Below are 19,440 nucleotides of genomic sequence, written 5' to 3' on the forward strand. Positions count from 1 at the left end.
GCAAATGACATACATATATGCATGAGGTCCCATAACTTATATTACATGACATATTACGTAATATGAAAATAGGTTCTAATTCTATAAGCATTTCATAACATAACTTAATTATGCTACGTGTATACATGGTAACATTCATCACTTTTATGGCATATAATACTAACATATCAACCATAATTTTTCATAACATCACCGGTCAACGTAATCCATGTATCACATAGTCATATCACATAAAATATGATGCATGTAGAGGCCTCAGGGCACGCATGCGGGTCACTCCCCTAGATGTTGACTATATGGTATTTCTTGTGGAACATAACCTTACATAGATGTATTCAGACTAAACTTCATATTGTCCTATGAGATATGATGAGATTGTACCTCAATTTAGGATATCGGTCATTCACAACTTTGACTATGCAAGCTAACTAAGTATGAGACAATAAAAGTCAATTCATCTCGAGATGAGTTTCACCATCCAATAGAACCATGGCGCTAGAACACGATGAACAACTTCAGGATCCTGAAAAAGGTATTTGATTGTAAGAGAATTGCTCATAACTTTAAAGCCTTCCCAGAAGCTCAAATAGTTGTAGAATTAGATTCGAACTTTCTAGAGCCTAGAGAAAAACCCGAGAAAATCTACCAGGATAAAAATTCGATGAGAACCTACAAGTATGCTTACATAAAGTACTTTTATACTCATCTTTTTTTTTTCTACTCCCTCTAGGTTGTCACAACTCAATGGTTGGAACTTTGAATCTTAGACCATGACTAGAAAGACAAAGAGAAAAATAAATAAAATAAGATATAAAAATATGGTAAATTTTAAATTAAATTAAAACTAACAAACCATAAATAAAATCAAATTGAAATTCAATATAAGTTAGTGTCGTTTAAGTTAATTACAAATCGAGAAAGAGTTTAGGATATAAATTCAACTTAAATGTGAAATACAAAAGACTCAAAATATATAGACAGACTCGCGTCTCAAGATGACTCTCTTATGACCACGAAGTTCTCGAACACTCCCTTACCTTGACCAACGACCATCAAATACCTGATTTGCTACGAGTACTATAGTTAAAGTAAGGGTACCAATATAACGAGTTTAAATATATAAACAAAATACAAATTTCACTTTTGACGAAAGAAACGAAAGGACAAGTAAACAAAAAAGTCAGTTTTGACGATTGAGTAAAGGTGGAGGAGGAGAAAGATGGAAGAGACATGTGTATAATGACGTGTAATATTAAGAAATAAAATAGGGGTAAGAATAAATTAGAGACTATAGGGAGAAAATAATCCAGTGGGGCCGCAGTTGGTGAAACCGAAGATGATCATCCTAGGAATTCAGAGTTGACCCCACACTTGATCAGATCCCAACTCAAAGAACTCTCTGACACCCGATCCAATGGCTCAGGATCGGGTTCCCACTTTCAAGTACACTACGCAACTCCACCTCGTAATTTGAACCCCAACGCGTGTCATCACCACAATTGTCAGCCCCACATCTCGGATTTACTCTTTTACCCTCCACACGTTTTGGCCGGTGCCACCTCCTCTCCCTCTCCCTTTATTCCATTAACGTTCATTTTTATTTTATTCCTTCCTTACTTTTTAAACTTTTTTCTTTCAATGTTTTAAGTAATTAATTAAAAAAAATTGCATAATTAATTAGATAAATAAAATTTGATATTATATAATATGTTATTATTTAATTTGACGTAGTTTTATTTTTTAAATATATGAACCGTTACATTAATTAAATTTTTTAGCTAACTTAAAAAAAAAAAAAGAAAAAAAAAAAGCAAAATGACTCGTCCTAACAAACGTGGGGCCCGATGACAAATTAATTTTTGGAACCATCCTTTATACCAATAGAATAGTACTTTTTAATTATATATTCAATTATATTATTTTAAAAATAAATAAATAAATAAAGGTCGGTTAATTTTTTCCATTAATGTTGTTTATTGCTATTTAATATAAAATTTTAAAATAGGTGTTGGTATGTTGTTGAATTAAATCACTATAAACGTAATCAATTTTAGTATTATTAAATTAAAATAAAATTCAATTAATATGGTTGGAGGACGACAGCAATTAAATTGAATCAAATCCGTTCATATGATCGCACACAAGATCTGACCTAATTTTTTCTTATTTTGATTGAAAAATAGATAAACAAAAGCACAGTAATTTTGTTGTCTGATCACAAATTTGTGGATAACTCAAAATTTAGTACAAATTACAAAATTATTGGAGAAGAAAATGATGATGATGGTGGTGATCCATATAAATTCTTATAAACCATTCCCAAATCAAAAATCTCGTACACAATTCGTTTTACCTTACGAGAAATTCGATTGAGATCCTGCGGTTTAAACCAAGAGAAGCCCGGCCAGAAGAAGCCAAACCACGGCGGCGGTGGATCTCCGGCCGGCGGCGTTAAAATTCTGATCGATGGGATAGAGGTCGCCGGGAGGGCCGGTTATGTACATGAACGCGGAAGGCGGAGGCGGAGGGCAGTTGGGGTTCTTGTGGTCCTTCTTCTTGGGCGGTGGGGGAGAGTAGTAGGGGAGGAGGTCAGGAGGCGGAGGAGACGGCGGCGGGGGTGAGGGGTAGATCGGCGGCGGGAGAGATGGGGGGTTTTGCTCGCATGGGGTACACTTGACGGGGGAGTCGTCGAGGCGGCGGGGGTTGGCGGCGGTGGTGGAGGAGGGGGAAATTAGGAGGAGGAGGAGGAGGAGAAAATAGAGAGGGAGCATTTTTGGGGTTAGAGAGAAGTGAGTTAGGTGATGGGTGCATGTAAACTGTATAGAACTTTGAAGACTTTTATGAGAGAGAGAGAGTGAAGAGAGAGAATATTCGGAGTCCATGTTAGGGGCCCCACCGTCCGCCTCCCTCCACCGCCGTCTGATTCACATTGCTTTTTCTTTCCATCATCAATATTAAATTAGTTGGACCAAATAATTGAGGTGTTAATATGACAATAATTATTTTGGTTTAGGTTAGATTTTTTTTTTGGGTTTGATTTCGATTAAAAGTTTGATCTCGTTTATCCATTAACATTTTTTAGCTGGTCAATCTGATCAATTCAATTCAATTCTATTTTACTTTGTAAAAAATTAAAAATATTTAAGGTTTGTAACCGTGATAACTATTTGATAGTTGAATTTTGTGAGATTTAATTTCAACTCCGTTAATAAATAGATTTTTTAAATAATTGAAGATGAGATTCAACTCCTTTCTCTAGAGCCCTCGAATAAAGTACACCATTTTTCGACACTTCAGTCACTTTTGACTACACCTTCGAGGCTCAAAATTCTTTGTTTGATATTTGGAGATTCTATTGTCATGGCTAAGTTTAGGGTATGACTCTGATACCATGTTAGAAATCACGACTCTCGACAATAGTAAGATATTGTCCACTTTGAGTATAAGCTCTCTTAGTTGTGTTTTGGGCTTCCCCAAAATGTTTCTTACCAATGGAGATTTATTCATTTACCTATAATCTCATGATCATTTTCTAAATTAGCCAATGTGAGACTCACTCCCAACAATCCTCAACAACATCGAAGGGCTTCGTGAAAAAGTATTTATATAGAGAAAAACAAAAAGTACCCATTCGATACTTTTGGTCTTTGATCGAAAAATATTCCATAAAACATTTAAGAATATGCAGTCAAATATATATAAGTATTCCTCTTAATTGTATCTCACCCATCCATATATTACATCTTATAGGGTATATATTTTGAGGTGTAATGGGAAAAAAGTGAATAAAAAAGTAATGATAAGGAAAATGAACCAAAAGAAAAAGTATTAAGAGAATATATTCTCAAGGAATAAATATAGATGAAAGAAACTTTATAAAAAGTTTCAAAATTATAAATTCACCAATTTCTTAATAAATTATTTAATATCAACTCTCGATAGTCTTTGAATTCGAGTTGAGGAGGGAGCCGACCACCCTAAGGAGGTCAGCTCGGTCGACTAATCAACTAGGAGATGGACCAATTAAAAACTGTTATAAAACATTAGTATAAATATAAAAACTCATTTCCATAATAAAGATCACAAATCATTCTATACTCATTTAACATTATTTCAACTTGATATTAATTTAAATATCAGAGTGTGTTGATAGGCTATGTTCCACAAGTTTGCGTAGATAACCATCATCTTATATTATTAATAATGTGATTGATTATGAGTTCGGTTGTGTCGTGTTAGGATGGATGCCTATCACCATCAGATTAGAGGGAGGGAAATTTTGAGGTGTACACATGATAGATGTCTTCTTTTGGAGGTATGCCTTGCATTTATATGTCCATTATCGAACACTAGTTGGTCTTTTTAGAGTCAACAATTGAAGGGCATAATTATTAACACTTGAATGTAATTACAACTTTCTAGATATATTATTTATTTTGTTTCTAATATTTTTTTTGATTCATAAAAGGATATCATTATTTTTTTCTATCACTCAAGAATAGTAACTGTGCAAAGTTGGCTTAAAAAATGCAGTTAATTTACATGCTCAATGCGTATGGGATGCTATCGAGTATGGTGATGACGTTGAGGAGTGCAAGGACAAAGTGACTCTTACTGCCATCTACCACAATCTCAAAAGGTGTGCTTCTCATGTTGGCAAATAAGGATTTGGGAAGGCAACCTGAAAAATGTTGTGAACAATGCATATGGGTGTTGAAAGAGTCAATAAAGCAAAGGTGTAGACTTTGAAAAACGATATTGAGGCTATCCAGATGAAGAATATGGGTACTAAAAGAGTCAATGAAGAATAGTGAGTCGGTGGATGACTTTTTCATGAAGTTGATGACAATTTTCACCGGCATTTGTACAATAGATGACAAGGTGAAGGAAAACTTCATTGACAAGAAGTCCTTGAATCATCCCCTGAGATTCATGTGGATTGTTACTTTCATCAAGCAGTTTGGCGACCTCAAAAATATGTCGGTTGAAGAAGTCATTGGTTGTCTTAAAGCCTAAGAAAAGAGACTTCGTGGCTACGGGGATAGAGAGGAAGAGAAACACCTTACTCCCACATGGGGAATAACTTGCACGAATGAAAAAAGAATTGATTTTTACTTTTTAGGTGCAAAGGGATGCAATAGTTACAACATGAAAGCAATGGTCATGGATGTGATAGCAGATGTGGCGACAAAGGAGGCCATGACAATATCTCATAAACCCATGACGATGTCAACCTTCAAAAGAACAAAATTATACTCAATTATTCCTCTCGTAAAAAATACGGGCATTATATGGCCAAGTGTTCATGAACCATACATTTACATATGGCTAAGTTCCCGCACTATTATTGGTTGAAACAATGTCCAACCTGTTAATGCTCAACGAAGAGAAACGTTATGACAAACTTTTTTCACAAACAGAGAAGATTTATTGAAGATCAACCTGTGCTACCTAGACAACGAAGTAAACAAATATATAATCGAAAATCAGACAAAGTTTAAGGAGCATGACAAGAAGTTCATTGTAAAGATAAAAAGGGGAGGAGAAGATTCAAGAACACGCGGAATTAAATTAATATTACATTTCCTTCTCAATAATGGTAAGCACATGTATATGTAAAGTGAACTATAAAAGTATTTTGTCTTGAAATGAATATAATATTCAAATATTAAATGAGATTTTGGTGATATTATGTATATTGAGTTTCTAGACCTTACATTTTATTTTTGTATCACCTTTTAAATTATAAAAATATATATATATATAATATTAAAAAAAGTGACATTTTTAAGGAAGGTATAGTGGATGCTGGGGCACCGACATTGACCAATATGGAAGGCACTCGAACTAACCACCCACTTCATTTATTATTATTATTATTTTAAATTATAACTTGTATTAATTATAAATAGTTGAAAATTGAGGCTCCAATGAATACATATTTAATTTTTTTTATATATTTTTTGAAATAGCATAATATTCCTAATTATGATTTACTTAAAATGCATTTTTTTACAAGCATTTTAAACGTGGGCCTTGTGAGGCCCATGAAAGTAATGGGCTCCAACAGTACCCCAAAGTAAAGCCCTTTTCCAAAATGGGCTTCGCCTAATTGGACTACTAAAATATGGGCCGAGTTGAAGCCCACTAGAATCAAAAGCCTTGGGCCATCTCCATGAACATTGTCTGCAGCTCCTCCATAGTGGCACACTTGCAATCCTTTAAACAAAGGTAGCAAAAGTTAGGCATAATTAAGGAAGGAAAAGGAAATGAAAAATGTATCCATACCTCACTCCTTGCTTTGGCCATTAGAGACACCATTTCTTGCATGAACTCATAAAATGCCTGTTCAATTGACCCACCTATAATTATTCACTGCAACAATGGGAATCAAAAGAAAAGATCAAATTTTGAAAGACCCAAATGAAAATTGAGACCTCATTGTGTTCATCATCATCATCGTCTTCATCATTGTAGAAGCCAGCATCGTATAATGCTCTTTTCCTCTGGTCCGACAAAACTGCTCCATAATCAAACCATATGATCAACCAAGAACACAATAAGAACAGGAGTTTTGGATTGGTTAATGAATGGAAATTACCCGAATAAGCTTGTTGAATCTGCTGGAATTTGGCTTTCGCTTTGCTCAGCAAAGCAGGGGCTGCTCTTCTTCTCGCCCATCGATCCGGATGCCATCGCTGCACCGCAACGCAACCAAAATTAGGCATTTCATTTTGTAGTTCAATCTAGCTTTTACCGGAAAATGGTATCTCCGACGGTACCATGGCCAGCCGCCGGTAAGCCCGCCGAATCTCTTCTGCGGAACAATCCGACCCGACTCCTAGAATGGTGTAATAAGAATCCGACCCGGGTTTATGCCGCTCCATTTCTTCGTCTTCGGATTGCGACACGATTGGAATAACTGAATTTATAGAGACGGAAGATGGGTCACATAGTGGATGATCCGGAAGGTTCTTGATCGATTTTGCTTGATGACGTGGAGGATCGGCCAGAACAGATATTTTTTAGGCTTTTAGATATTTTTATCCACTCCTTCCAGATCATTCATACTCATCGCTTCCACTTTTTTATACTTTATTTTAGACTCAAATTTTAATCTGGTGTCACAATTTTAATCTTAAATTTAAGTTTAGTTCATTCTCCACTAATTTGTTCCACTAATTTGTTGACAACAATAACTCTTGTAATAATGTGGGATGTTATCCACTTTAAGCATAATCTCTCATAAATTTATTAGTGTTATATAATTGAAGAACGTGTTTCTTACTTATAAATATTTTTTCGTTTAGTTAGTCAATGTGAGACTACTCTTCTCATTATGGGCACTTGAATCAAACTATTCTATCAAGAAACGAGGAAGAACGAAAGGTTAAGTTTATGATAGAATTAGACTCTTGAAATTTAGTATGTTATTCTAAGTAAGTTTCCACAAGTTTTTCATGAAAAAATCTAGACTGGAATCGTGTCCAAAAAAAAGGAATTTTAGAAAGTCTCTCGGAATGGTAAGAATGCTAACTTTAGCTAATTATGAGTGGTGTTTTATTTTATTTTGTAGTTGATTAAAAATTATAATAAAAATATTTTTGTGAATTTGGATTAAAACTCTACGATTTTGTTGAAGGAACGGGTTGATTCGAGTTTTCTCTAAAAAAAAAAGTTATGAAATTGTAAAGAAATTGAACAAGATTGGAAAACTCATGAAAAATCTGAAAATTTTATTGCGTAGGCAAGTAAAGGAGCGACACGTAGCACGGGGCAATTGAACATGGCGAGACTAGTGGTTGCCATGTGTCAAGCGACAAATTGAGCAACATGTAAGCTTCCTTAGGAGATGTGTATCACTTGCTCGATCTCACTCGTGACTATGTTCGATCCAATAATCTGTGCCTGGCTGCCACTTGCATACCGAGTCCCTCAACTTGAACTAGTGTCTGGACCAATTCGATTCTGTTACAATTTTTGCGTGCGTGTCACATGTCACGCAAAGACTGCAACTTGACGTAAGTCATCGATTCAAATCTAACAAGGGACTTTGGCTTTTTCATAAAAATTCAACCTTAGTATTCATATTTTATTGACGGGAGAATAGACTGTCATATATATATATATATATATATATATATATATATATATATATATATATATAATTAAAAAAAACCATATATTTTCATTCCATTATAAAAAAAAATAAATTATATTATAACTAATAATATAATATAGCTAGATTTTGTTGTCTATCATGATTTCGAGATGGCCTTAATTTTATTTGATCTAGGACTTACTAGTGAATTTTTAAAAAATTTTAAAAAATTTGGAGTCTTCAACGAGCATAAAAGCAAATTTGGAAGGGCATGCTACATCCCAATAAGTAACGAAACATACTTTAGGCTAGTAATACTTGTAGAGATCGCTAAGACTTGCTAGCATGTAAGCATATCTTGCCTTTGGTGGTTAGATTAAGCATGAGTAGGACTCTAAATGAGCAAATTGGATGAAAATGATAAGTACGTTATAAAAATTACAAAAATATCCGTAAAATGAGATATTGAGATGCATACATATTTTAACGTTTTCTCCTCTATAAGAATGGAGGATGAGATATTGTCATCTGTACTTTGGGTGATTGATAGGAATGTCTCCCTATTGGACATGTATAAATGAATAGATAATATTTTTCGTGCTTTAAGTGATCGATAGGAATATCTTCCGAGTAAAGCATGCATGGAGGAACCAAACTAAGATTAAAGCGCTAGAGCGGTTTACACGTTAGCCAAACTAAGATTAAAGCGCTAGAGCGGTTTACACGTTAGCCTAGGTTAGAACATTTCCAATAGACCTAGTGTCACAGTCATACTTTTTCAACAGTGTGACATCTTGATCTTGACATACTCATGACAAGTGTTAAAGGGGAACTCAAACCCCATTCACATTTTTTGTCCAACTTTGTGGCTACATTGGACCTTAAACAAGGTTTGTCTTCACCAATCGAACACAACTTGTGCAGAATCCAAATTTGTTTAGCCACACGTCGCTCGTGCATGCATATTCAAACGTCCACAACTCTAGTCGAATTTCCTCTGCACTAGGCCAAGTCATCCCACTCAATATTACCTCTATTCTAAGCCAATATCACTCTAACATAATTTACCTTTCACATATACTTGACAAAATGGTGGAAGAACAAGAAGAAAGGAGAACTTGTTCCTGTGTTCAAGATTTTGAACTCTCTACCATCTAATTCAACGGAATAGATTGAAAGTTTCAAAAACATGCGTTCACTTTCAATAAACATGCGTTCTAAACACAAGAATACAACTCTACGAGAATTTTCATTCACCTCCATTTTACATCTCGTTTTGTGGGTATTTATAGCCGGCTCGTAAAAGTAATCTTCAACCCTTCAAATGCATGTTAAAAGATGTTGGTGATCATTATTGACAAGTTCTTTCCACTTCAAATGACTACTCTAATAGAAGTTATGGCCAACAAGTTTGGCAATTCCACTGCCCTTTAGTTACTTATTACAAGAGTTATGAATTTAAAATAATAAATAAAGTCTTCAAAAAAAACTATCAATCAAGTGCTACCAGGCTACATTTCAACCTTGCAAATATTAACTTTCAAAGGTTCAAATGGTCTTGTAGATGAAGAACGAACGCTTATTGAATCTTTTTGGCCTTGGAACGTGTAAGAGATCCAGTTGAAACTTGTGGAACACCATGATTCTTATCACTATCGTAAGCAATGTCACATCTCATAATCATCTAGGTTTCCATCGAACGATCCATGCATCGTGTTGTCGTCCCATGTCTAGAGCCAATTAGGCCATCGCAACTTGCTCGAAAATATCAATTGAAACTGACCCATGTGTCATTCATCTCATTGGAACATCCCGAACATTCATCTATTCGAGTTCTATCAAGGCATTGGACCCTTCCGTGTCCGTGCTATATCATTTACGAAATATATTCTGGATAGTAGGTGCATAATCTAACCTCTAACATAGGTTGGTATGCAATGTCAGCACACGTGTCACTGTCCATGTCCCACAATACTCACCCACGTTGTGACACACATATGTGCCATAGGGTAGCTCGTTTAAGTCACAGGGCGTAGGGGTGGTGGAGAGCTGATCATGCTTCCTCATGTAGTACATTTTGAGGCATTTCCAATTTTTCTCGAGTAGATGTCTTTTTGGCGAACGATCAAACGATGTCATAGAGTGTCTGTCCAGTGTCTAATTTTCATCAAATTTGGTAAACATTCATATTTCATATGGACAAATTTGACTCCAGAACCACATATGCAAATTTCATCCAAAACCCCAACTTTTGAGGTTAAGACTCGAGACCCTACCCAACCCTTCAACAAGCCTACCTTTGACATTCATGCATGCTCGTCGCCTCTATCTTGTTACGCCTCGACTTATTTTTCATGTACATCTCTGTGGTGCGTTAGGTAATGCTCTGTTTCCTCAGTCGCATCATTGCACTTGTCTTGCCTCGGACCTCGCATGACCAGTTGGGTGCCACTACAGTGTTGCCACCTTGTCTTGTTGGCACGTGAGGGTCACAACCTACTCTCTTCTCGATAAGTTTCTTGTGACACCTATCACCCTACAATCATGAGTGAAATTAGAGTTCTAGACATGAGTGCACCTAGTGATCATATTAGCCCAATGAACCAATCTCAAGTATCAAACTTGAAAGGTGGATTAAACCATTTAGACGCCCTTAAAAATCTAGTAAATCTCCACGGCATCTAAATAAAATTAAGGAAGCTTAATAGAACTTTCATGCCACTTAGTGACTATTTAGCATAGAGTTGGGATAAGGCTTACGTCCCAATCCTATTAAACCAACTCTAAGGAGGGACTTGAGAATATCAAATCAGACTTGAATATGATCAAACTCAAAAAGAAAATAAAACAATTCACATTCTGTTTCTGTAAATGAATCCAAACAAAAGCTACCCCAACTCTCAAACAAAAAAAGGCCAGAAGGTGAAGCTCTCAAACCACACCACAAACTCTGTTTGATCTTGGCTCATGATTTTCTGAGTTGATCCAACAATGAAGCAGCCTTCCGTTTCGCTCTCTCCGTGCCATCCTCGGAAAGTTTCATCAACGGCACCGCCGCGCCAAGCCTGGTTAACCATTCCAGCTTCTCCCAATCTCCCTTACACAATGCAAGCAGAACTGCCACTGCATTTTCCCTGCTGCGAGACGACCCCTTCTTAAGAACATTGGTCAAAACAAGCAATGAATTGGCATTCCCCATTGCAGCCTTGGCCTCCGGATGGCTGCAAAGAACTGACATTATATAGAGAGCGTCATCAACCAATGTGCCATTTGAATCAGAGAGCATTTTCAATAATAGTTTGAGAATCCCAGCCCTGAAAGCTCTGCCTTTGTTCCCTTGGTACATACACAAATTCAACAGAGCTCCTGCAGCATCTTTCTGCCCTCTTGGGCTCCCAATCTGGAGGATTTCTATAAGGTCCGGGATCACGCCCGACGCCCCGATTATCGCCTTGTTTTCGTCGGCTAACGACAAGCTGTAAATCGTCCCAGCAGCACACTCTCTCCCTTCCATGCTCCCAAATTTGAGGACTTGGGAAATGTAAGAAAATGCACCATGAAGCATTATAAGTCTCTTGTTTGGCTCATGAAGTGAAAGGTTCAAAATGCATGAAATTGCATTCTCTTGTGTTGCAACATCTTCTGAAGTTAAAAGGACAACCAGCTGTGGGATTGCTCCGGCTTTTGCTATTTCAACTCTATGATCTGAGCTGCTTTTCGATAGCTGTCGGATCTCGGTCACCGCCGCCTTCTGCTCCTGTACGGACCCCAAAGAAAGGTGTCGAACCAACGTTTTGATTGGTAACATCCTTCGGCAACCGTCCTCAAATGATCTATACTTCTTAAGTTTCCTGTTGGTTAATCCTTTCTCTAAATTAACATTGTGTTCTCCACACCATTCTGAGATCAAATTTCTCATAGCAAAATTTGGAGTGAGGATCAGAGATTGAAGCTGCTCTTGAGTCTTTGGACATGATGTATTTCCTCTGTCTATCCATTTTTGTATGTTGGATCTTTCATATGTCTACAAATGATCATAACTAAGTCAGTCCCGAAAAGTTGTTTTCTCGAACGGAACAAATCAATGGTGATCGTACCTGTCCGGTCGAGATGATGACAGGATCGATCATTAATTCAAGGGAAATGGGACAAAAGAAATTCTCAGGAATTTCAATTACATCAAGCTGCCCAACTTCATCTTGGCTCTTGATGGATAGAACATCTTCCATTTCAGAATGAACACTTGAACACTCGTTGAAACATGAATTCGAGTTCTTTAGCTCATCCGAATCGAAACAGATCAGATCGTCGCGGTTCGGAGGACGATGCTGAGAGTCTGGATCTGCATCATCAACACTAGACATGGTCTTGACATCATGAAAGATCATTCCTTTTACAGAACCTGTAGCTTCAAGCTTCTTATGTATGGGGTCAGACATAGACTCATAGTTCTTTGATGCTCTCATCAGCTGAGCTCTGACCAAATCAACCTTAAGAAACAAAACAAAAACTTTCTCAGACATTAGGGTAATGATTTGAAACTTAAGTGGAGGAATGAAGATGTTATGTTTACCTGTTCTTGTACTTCGTCTGCTACACAAAAGTGGTCGAATGGCAGATTTGAGAGTGCAGTTTCTAGTCTGGTTGTCACGTAATGGAATTGCAGAACCAATTTTTTGGTACCTCCCTCCTTAATTTAATGGATAAGATTCAGAAATTTCAGTGTCCAAATCTAGAGATATCAAACAATGGCATGCCAAGAGCACAAGCAAAATTCCATTTTTTACACACTCATCATGAACAATATATTCATTGATGAATGGGTATTTCTTTGCTAAAATACGCTTTTAGTCCAATATTTTGAATTTAATATTTATTTGATATTTAAAATTTTAAAACTAATGAAATTTTAGATTTAATTTTTATTTCTGATTATCTTAAATTTGGTTTCTAATTGGTGGTTGACTTAACATAAGGGTGATATGGTCATTACCAAATGCTGACTAGACTGTAGATAATATTTTTTGAATTGAATTTTAAAAAAGTTATTTTTATTTTTGACATTTCTTTCCCTCGTTCACTAATTACATGTAAAATTTAATTTTGTTCACGCTCAGTTTAGCTATAATATTTTTAAACCATTTATAAAAATTTAAAAAAAAAAATGTAGGGGCCAATAACTTAATAACTTCATGTATGAGTTGAAGCTTGAAAGCTGAATTCTAATATTCTAAACTAAAAATTATAAAACAATACAGAATTTTTAATATATTTTGAAAGGTCACGACTGCAAAAGGAAGAAAAAGAAGAGGAAGAAGTAGATAGCACGTAGAATCAAATTTCTGTAAAATCAAAGCAAATAGAACGATTTGGCAGCCAAGAAAATCTGCACTGCAAATCTGAAACTCAGAAGTTCCGAGTTCTTACATTAATGGAAGCTCCACACCCAGCTCTGTTAATTTTCCAATTCTAATTTAATCTAATGGAAAGAGAAAGAGAACAATAAGGATGAACTCACAGTCGGAGTCGGAGAACCCTCGTCATCGTCGTATACAGAGAAAGTCATAGCAGCGTACAGAAGGCGTTTTGCTGCCTGAATTGCTCCGACCACTTCCGAAAGGCAATCCAAACAAGAAGAAGAAGAAGCAATAGAGTCGGTCAATGCCTCAAACTTGTCCCGGAAGCCACCACAAAAGTTTGTGATCTCCTCCGCCAGATGAATCAGGAGCGCAATCCGACGAATGAGATCGGTGCAGTCTTTCTTCATGACGTCTCCGGCTCCGGTGATGGACCTCCCTGACATCAGAACAAAGTCACGTACCAGGTCAAGAAGTTGCAGCGCTAAAGCACGCCGCCGGCCATCACCAACGACTTCGCTGCTCATTGCAAAACTACAAGGACGTTAGGTGTTTACTCTATTCTCTTGGAAAAACACAAATCAGAATCTTAAAGGGAAGCTGTTCGTCGTTTATTTATAAATTGTAGAAATTTTCATGTTTCCATCAACAAATACTTTTTTATTCAGCTGGGATGCCAGAGAGATAATGATTCAGATTTCCACAATAAACCCCAATCCAATTTTGATTGACTTTGACACCGTCTTAATATGATATTTTATGAACCAATTTGGTTGCTGATGAGATATGATAATTAAACAACTTTTGAGACATCATTCTGAATAATAATTTATCATATTAAATATTACGGTAAACACCGTTGTCTCTATCCATAAAACTGCCAAAAACACAAGGCTTTAGAAAAATTTTCCAAACAAAGATACCTTTCATCCATGTCTTCTTTCTGTCTTTCTTTTCCCCTGCTTTGAGGGTATTCATCAGTATCTGATGTGACCCAAGGAGAATGATCAAATTGTATTTACCTTTCTAGTCCCCTACATTAGTCAGGTATCTTTGCGGGCTTTGAATTAATTCAATCTCTTTTTTTCTTCTAAAACAGGGTCATAACGTTTCGAGGTTTTCCTACGGAAAGAATCATTTGACGATACCAAAATTGTATTTCCTTATCAGAGGGGCCCCAATGGAAGCGGGAGTTTTTTCTTTGATAATATGTTTGGGGTATATTATGTGACCCAAGGAGAATGATCAAATTATACATTTGACTATGTCATGTGGCTTAGTTTTTCATTTTAATCAAACAATTTAGTTAAATCTTCTTAATAGTCTCTATAGAGGGGAACACGTTAATTTATGTGACTAATTTCTTATTAAGATTAAACTCTCTACGAAAATTGAATTCAGTTACTATTGGTAGGACTAATTGAGAAAATTCAACTTATAGGGATAAAAATAAAAGAAAACCTGACACAGGGTAGAATGCAAAAACTATAATTTAACCCAACAAATTCTACCTGGTGAGTAGGAGTAGAATATGTATGGAACTTTGTGAATCCAATAGATCCTGCAGAAAGCAACATTCAAATTTAGCTGATCAAATTCCAAATCCAAGCTTAACAAAACAAAGTTCAAATTTAGCTGTTTATCATAATATCCCATATCAAGGAATAAAACAACGGTACCGGTGCATCAAACAAACACATTAGATATCTTGAATCAGAGAATGATGCTTTATGAGATGAACAAAATAACATTTATAATCATACACAATATCGCTGATTAGATACCTCAGTTGAATGGTTGAGGGGCACTTGAAACTGCGTGGCCATTAGGAGATGTAATGGAAATGGAATGAATGTTGTTGATCCTATTTCTTCGCAGGGAATAAGGATCTATTCCTGCCTTGTGAGCTGCAACAACACCTATGGCTTCCCAATAATTTGAGACTTTTACCTGCACAATATGCTTAATCAAAACACAACAGCGACCAGGCAACATAGAAGGCAGATCATAATAGCTTGTTTTAGGTTTAAAAAGGCTCTTCAATTTTAACTTTGGCAAGTTTCTAGGAGGATGTAAGATCACTAAAATTCATTACTTGAACTTCCAGCTTGATTTAATTACCGTTTCTTCAGCAACAACCAGAAAAATGGAAAAGATAAAAAAGTTCACAAGTATTCCAATGCGTACCGCCTCAATCCCAAGTGACTCTGGAGAATCACTGAGAACTGTTTCATTTTCCTCAACCGCAATAATAAGTGGCTGTGACAAAGTTAAAAGTACTTGGTCAATGTCAAAGTAGTAATCCGAAGCAGTCTCTTAGAACTGAAATGTAATGACGTTAATGACCGTACGAGACCTATCTACACATCTAAGATGTATTATGCATACAAATTTGATACCTTGTACTGTTTGCTTCTGGCAAAGGCAAGGGCGCCATCCCCTCCACATGCATCTATAGGTACAATGACACTATCGACATCATTTGCCAATATGCAGTCCTTCCCCAATGATTCAGAACTATTGCTCAAGTATTGAGGCGCATAGCTTAGCCCAGAAAGTACACATGGTAAGAATGTGTATCCTAACTGCAGCACAGAATTGAGGCCTTGATGAAAGCATGAGCGAGAGAGAGAGAGAGAGAGAGAGAGAGAGAGAGAACGAGACAGATTTACCACCAAGAACAGAAATTTGAGGAATATAAGCATTTGCGTTCATGTTGTTAATAGTAGACATACAAGATCAAATCAAATGCTGTTAATAAATGATTACCAGAAAAATGAACTTTGGTTTGTGTGTATGCTGTGTAACTTTTCTTTTCCTTTTACTTTTTCTCAAATGTATCCCACAAATCATTGTTTCTTCTTGTTAAAATAGGTGATTCTTACGTATTGCCCCTCTCTTGTTTCACCTAAACATTGTTGAGTCTTGTGGAAAGCCATGTCATAATCTTGTGGAGGTATCTTCAGCACGTAAAGTATTTTAACTAGCAAGTAGAAGTATCGCCAACAAGAACAAAATCTTTGTTTCAAAAATTTCAAATTGGAGTTAATAACTTCCTCCTTGTCTTCAACTAACCGCTTCTTTTCTTTCCTTTCAAAATATCAGAAAAAGAACCATTTCCCCCAAAATTTAAAGTCCATCACACACAATAACAGGGAGGATAAGTCCAGAGTATTACTAACCTCCTCTGCTGCTGATTTTGGAGATAGAGATTTGCATACGGGAGTAGGCGATAAAGCAGGAGCATGAGCACATGGAATCTGAAACTCCTTCACCACAAGATGGCTGATAATAGCCTCAACCCCGGACAAAGTATCGACTCCCTTCAAGCGACAGATTGCAAAATATTAGATACTAGTAGATAGACAATCAAGTACGTACACATCTCAGAACTTCTCCTTAAATTGCATACTTGAGCATTGCGTTACCAAAAACAATCACATGAAGACGCATAAAATATTTAAATTCATATATAGTTTTATCAAGTCAAAGGGTAAAATTTAACTGGAGGGCTTGTCTTTGAAATAATACCAATTCTAACTACAATTTCAGAGCATATGAACGGTTTCTACAACTGTATGCAGACTGCAGAGTCATAACATATATGGTCTAATTCATAGAAAGATACACCAAAGAGTATCCTCAATAGCTCACAAAAGTTCACCAGTAGAAGCAGTGAAACAGTTATGACCTGAATGAAGAATAACAAGAAATGGAGTAACTGAGGAATTTTCATTACCATCCCTTGTCGATAATTATCCGTCTCTTCAACATCATCATCTGGGAATCGTCCAACAACTGCAACTGCATTCACCTTTGATCGTTTCATCAATGCCTGCACAGCTCTCAGCAGTGAAGCAGGGTGTCTAATCCTCCCAGTTGATTGCCCAGTTTTTGGATCAATCCACTTCTCTACCTATCAAACAAGCCATCTCAACTTTTATAATCATACATCAAGAAAATTTGTAATTCTTCCTCTCAAGGCAGACAGATCTGATCTCAAATCTGGAAGCACAACCATAAGCTATTTAGTGTTCATCGTGGTCAAAACTAACCAGCTAATGAAATTCAAACTATATATATTATTTGGCTTTAGGTACTCTGTAGGCGTGAATAAGCCAAGTTAAATTAGATATCTCATGTGGGCAAGAAAATAGTACCATTAAAGGTGTCTCTGTGACAACATATTCCATCACAGGCAACCCAAGCGAGGCCCTAGCAGCATCAGCCACTTGCAAGTGACGAATTCGAAGCTCTTCCTCCATTCCAGCATCAAGAACCAATCCTACCTGATTCATTCAACTCTACAAATACATTATCATGTTGCAGGGAAGTCACTGAGGCACACCACTAGGCCTGGCAAAATATGACATATGACAACTGGTTCAAGGAAAAGATAAGCACATGAATTAACATATACCCGATTCTGGTGAACAGGCTGTAGGGCCCATGAACCTTCTGCAAACCGATCTAGTGCATAGCCTTCAACATACAGCACATTGGACATAGGCCAGTAAAGCATAGCTGCATTAAGCACCTAAAGAAAATTCCTCAAGTCAAATAAAAGCATATCTTTTATACACAGACAAAAGTGAGAGGAGGAGAATTCTTCTTCTTATTATTATTCCAACAAATGTGAAAACACAGATACATTTTTAGGGAAGGCATACATCTTAATTTATCGAGTCATGCACCGATCAAATGTAACTATAAGACTTCTGAAAACTAAAATTATACAATGCATACATCTTATTTGTTCTATTTTTGTATTTTTTTAATTAAATAAAACAAATATTTCAACAAGAATATTAATGTAACTATAAGACTTCTGAAAACTAAAATTATACAATGCTACCGATCAAATGTGACAAGAAAAATAAAACTATGAACTATTACATAATTTACTTTGCAGCGAAGACTCTGAAAGTTTAATCATACTACTTATCAATAAAATTTGCCACAATTTCTGACAATAAACAAACAAAAATTGAAAACTTAATACCCCAAAATATTAAGGCAAGTTGAAAGAAGTACGTTAGGATGAGTTATAAGGCAATCAACGACGGAGGCAAGGGCACGAGCAACCGGAAGAGCGTCACCTGCGTATCCACCAATGGCGGCTCCTACGCCCGTCGGGACTATCATCACACTGGTATATTGCCTTTTGCACTGTGTATTCAGTTACAGACACAATCGTAAACCAATTAATGCAGTAATTTGAATTTCGAGTAACTGAGGAAAATCAAAGAGACGAACTCACTCCGGCGGAGTAACGGTTGATAGCGGAGCATGAGACGACCGACTTTGCCGCCGGTGGCTGAGATTTGGTCCGGAATCCATTCCGGCAGGGGATTATCGGGAGTGGATAACTGAGATGGAGGGACATTCTGCTGTACCAAACAAAATGAAAATGCCGCCGATTTTTCTTACAGAATTATAATTTATGAATTGAAAGAAGATTATTTAAAAACATTTCCGAATTAAATAAATAGATAACTAATTTGGGCCCTTTAAGGTCCAATTTGAGCAGCCCAGACAAATTGGAGGCCCAAGATTGGACGAAAAGGGACTACTTTCCTAGAATTCAGCTCAAGTAAAATTAGCAGCCCATTCGTATAGAAAGAAAATAGGGACCATCCGCAATTTAACACAAAATAATAACAAATTCGGCCCAATCTAAAAGTACGTATAAATGTGACACAATTTTAATGAAATATATGGTAAATATGATTGCTTTTAACGGCAATATATGGTTCGGAATTTGAAATCACTACTTATATACCTAGTACTGGCCATAATTTACAAGAACATTATGTAGTCTTAGCAAGAGGGAGAAGGGTTAAGGATTTACCCGGTGTGAGATATCACATTGTTCGAGGAATCCTAGATGCTGTCGGAGTAATCATCTACGATATAGCTGACTTGTCTCTACACTAGGCCAAGTCATTCGACCCGACCTTAGCTCTACTTGAGGTCAAGGTC

General features: G+C 36.5%; 3 protein-coding genes across 9 annotated transcripts; all 3 read right to left on the reverse strand.

The window, feature by feature from the left end:
• Positions 1 to 2,134: 2,134 nt before the first annotated feature.
• On the reverse strand, positions 2,135 to 2,905 carry LOC111445191 (formin-like protein 3). Its single transcript, XM_023083436.1, has one exon. It carries the CDS (start codon positions 2,880 to 2,882, stop codon positions 2,385 to 2,387), a length of 498 nt encoding a protein of 165 aa, XP_022939204.1. The 5' UTR covers positions 2,883 to 2,905; the 3' UTR covers positions 2,135 to 2,384.
• Positions 2,906 to 5,926: 3,021 nt separating this feature from the next.
• Positions 5,927 to 6,902, reverse strand: LOC111445312 (dnaJ homolog subfamily B member 8-like). Of its 2 annotated transcripts, none has more exons than XM_023083611.1 (5): positions 6,783 to 6,902; positions 6,602 to 6,698; positions 6,438 to 6,520; positions 6,289 to 6,345; positions 5,927 to 6,219 (listed from the first exon to the last, which is right to left on the reverse strand). In XM_023083611.1, the coding sequence occupies exons 1-5, from the start codon at positions 6,885 to 6,887 to the stop codon at positions 6,154 to 6,156; spliced, it is 408 nt and encodes a 135-aa protein (XP_022939379.1). In that variant the 5' UTR covers positions 6,888 to 6,902; the 3' UTR covers positions 5,927 to 6,153. The 2 variants fall into 2 exon arrangements, with proteins under 2 accessions (XP_022939379.1, XP_022939380.1); XM_023083612.1 differs by having other exon boundaries at positions 6,289 to 6,362.
• A 3,459-nt stretch (positions 6,903 to 10,361) lies between these two features.
• Positions 10,362 to 18,890, reverse strand: LOC111445603 (uncharacterized lipoprotein syc1174_c-like). Of its 6 annotated transcripts, none has more exons than XM_023084095.1 (11): positions 18,719 to 18,890; positions 18,493 to 18,627; positions 17,879 to 17,995; positions 17,619 to 17,747; positions 17,198 to 17,374; positions 16,641 to 16,781; positions 15,858 to 16,043; positions 15,646 to 15,717; positions 15,243 to 15,408; positions 14,970 to 15,019; positions 13,855 to 13,897 (listed from the first exon to the last, which is right to left on the reverse strand). In XM_023084095.1, the coding sequence occupies exons 1-9, from the start codon at positions 18,842 to 18,844 to the stop codon at positions 15,244 to 15,246; spliced, it is 1,248 nt and encodes a 415-aa protein (XP_022939863.1). In that variant the 5' UTR covers positions 18,845 to 18,890; the 3' UTR covers positions 13,855 to 13,897; positions 14,970 to 15,019; position 15,243. The 6 variants fall into 6 exon arrangements, with proteins under 6 accessions (XP_022939859.1, XP_022939860.1, XP_022939858.1 ...); XM_023084094.1 differs by having other exon boundaries at positions 13,885 to 13,977; XM_023084096.1 differs by lacking the exon at positions 13,855 to 13,897 and adding an exon at positions 13,914 to 13,992.
• Positions 18,891 to 19,440: the final 550 nt, after the last annotated feature.

The sequence above is a fragment of the Cucurbita moschata genome, unplaced genomic scaffold, assembly GCF_002738365.1.
Source record: "Cucurbita moschata cultivar Rifu unplaced genomic scaffold, Cmos_1.0 Cmo_Scf00007, whole genome shotgun sequence".
Taxonomy (NCBI): domain Eukaryota; kingdom Viridiplantae; phylum Streptophyta; class Magnoliopsida; order Cucurbitales; family Cucurbitaceae; genus Cucurbita; species Cucurbita moschata.

What these genes read in the sequence shown, in the direction of transcription:
- LOC111445603 (XM_023084091.1), bottom strand. Translation starts at nt 15,284, where the DNA reads ATGGCCACGCAGTTTCAAGTGCCCCTCAACCATTCAACTGAG. An exon ending in ATTCTACTCCTACTCACCAG is followed by an intron (nt 13,993 to 14,969) that starts GTAGAATTTGTT and finishes ACGTCCTTGTAG; the next exon opens with TTTTGCAATGAGCAGCGAAG. An exon ending in AGGGTTCTCCGACTCCGACT is followed by an intron (nt 12,792 to 13,619) that starts GTGAGTTCATCC and finishes CATTAAATTAAG; the next exon opens with GAGGGAGGTACCAAAAAATT.
- LOC111445312 (XM_023083611.1), bottom strand. Translation starts at nt 6,887, where the DNA reads ATGGAGCGGCATAAACCCGGGTCGGATTCTTATTACACCATTCTAGGA. An exon ending in ATGATGATGAACACAATGAG is followed by an intron (nt 6,346 to 6,437) that starts GTCTCAATTTTC and finishes TCAATTGAACAG; the next exon opens with GCATTTTATGAGTTCATGCA. An exon ending in TGGCCAAAGCAAGGAGTGAG is followed by an intron (nt 6,220 to 6,288) that starts GTATGGATACAT and finishes CTTTGTTTAAAG; the next exon opens with GATTGCAAGTGTGCCACTAT.
- LOC111445191 (XM_023083436.1), bottom strand. Translation starts at nt 2,882, where the DNA reads ATGGACTCCGAATATTCTCTCTCTTCACTCTCTCTCTCTCATAAAAGT.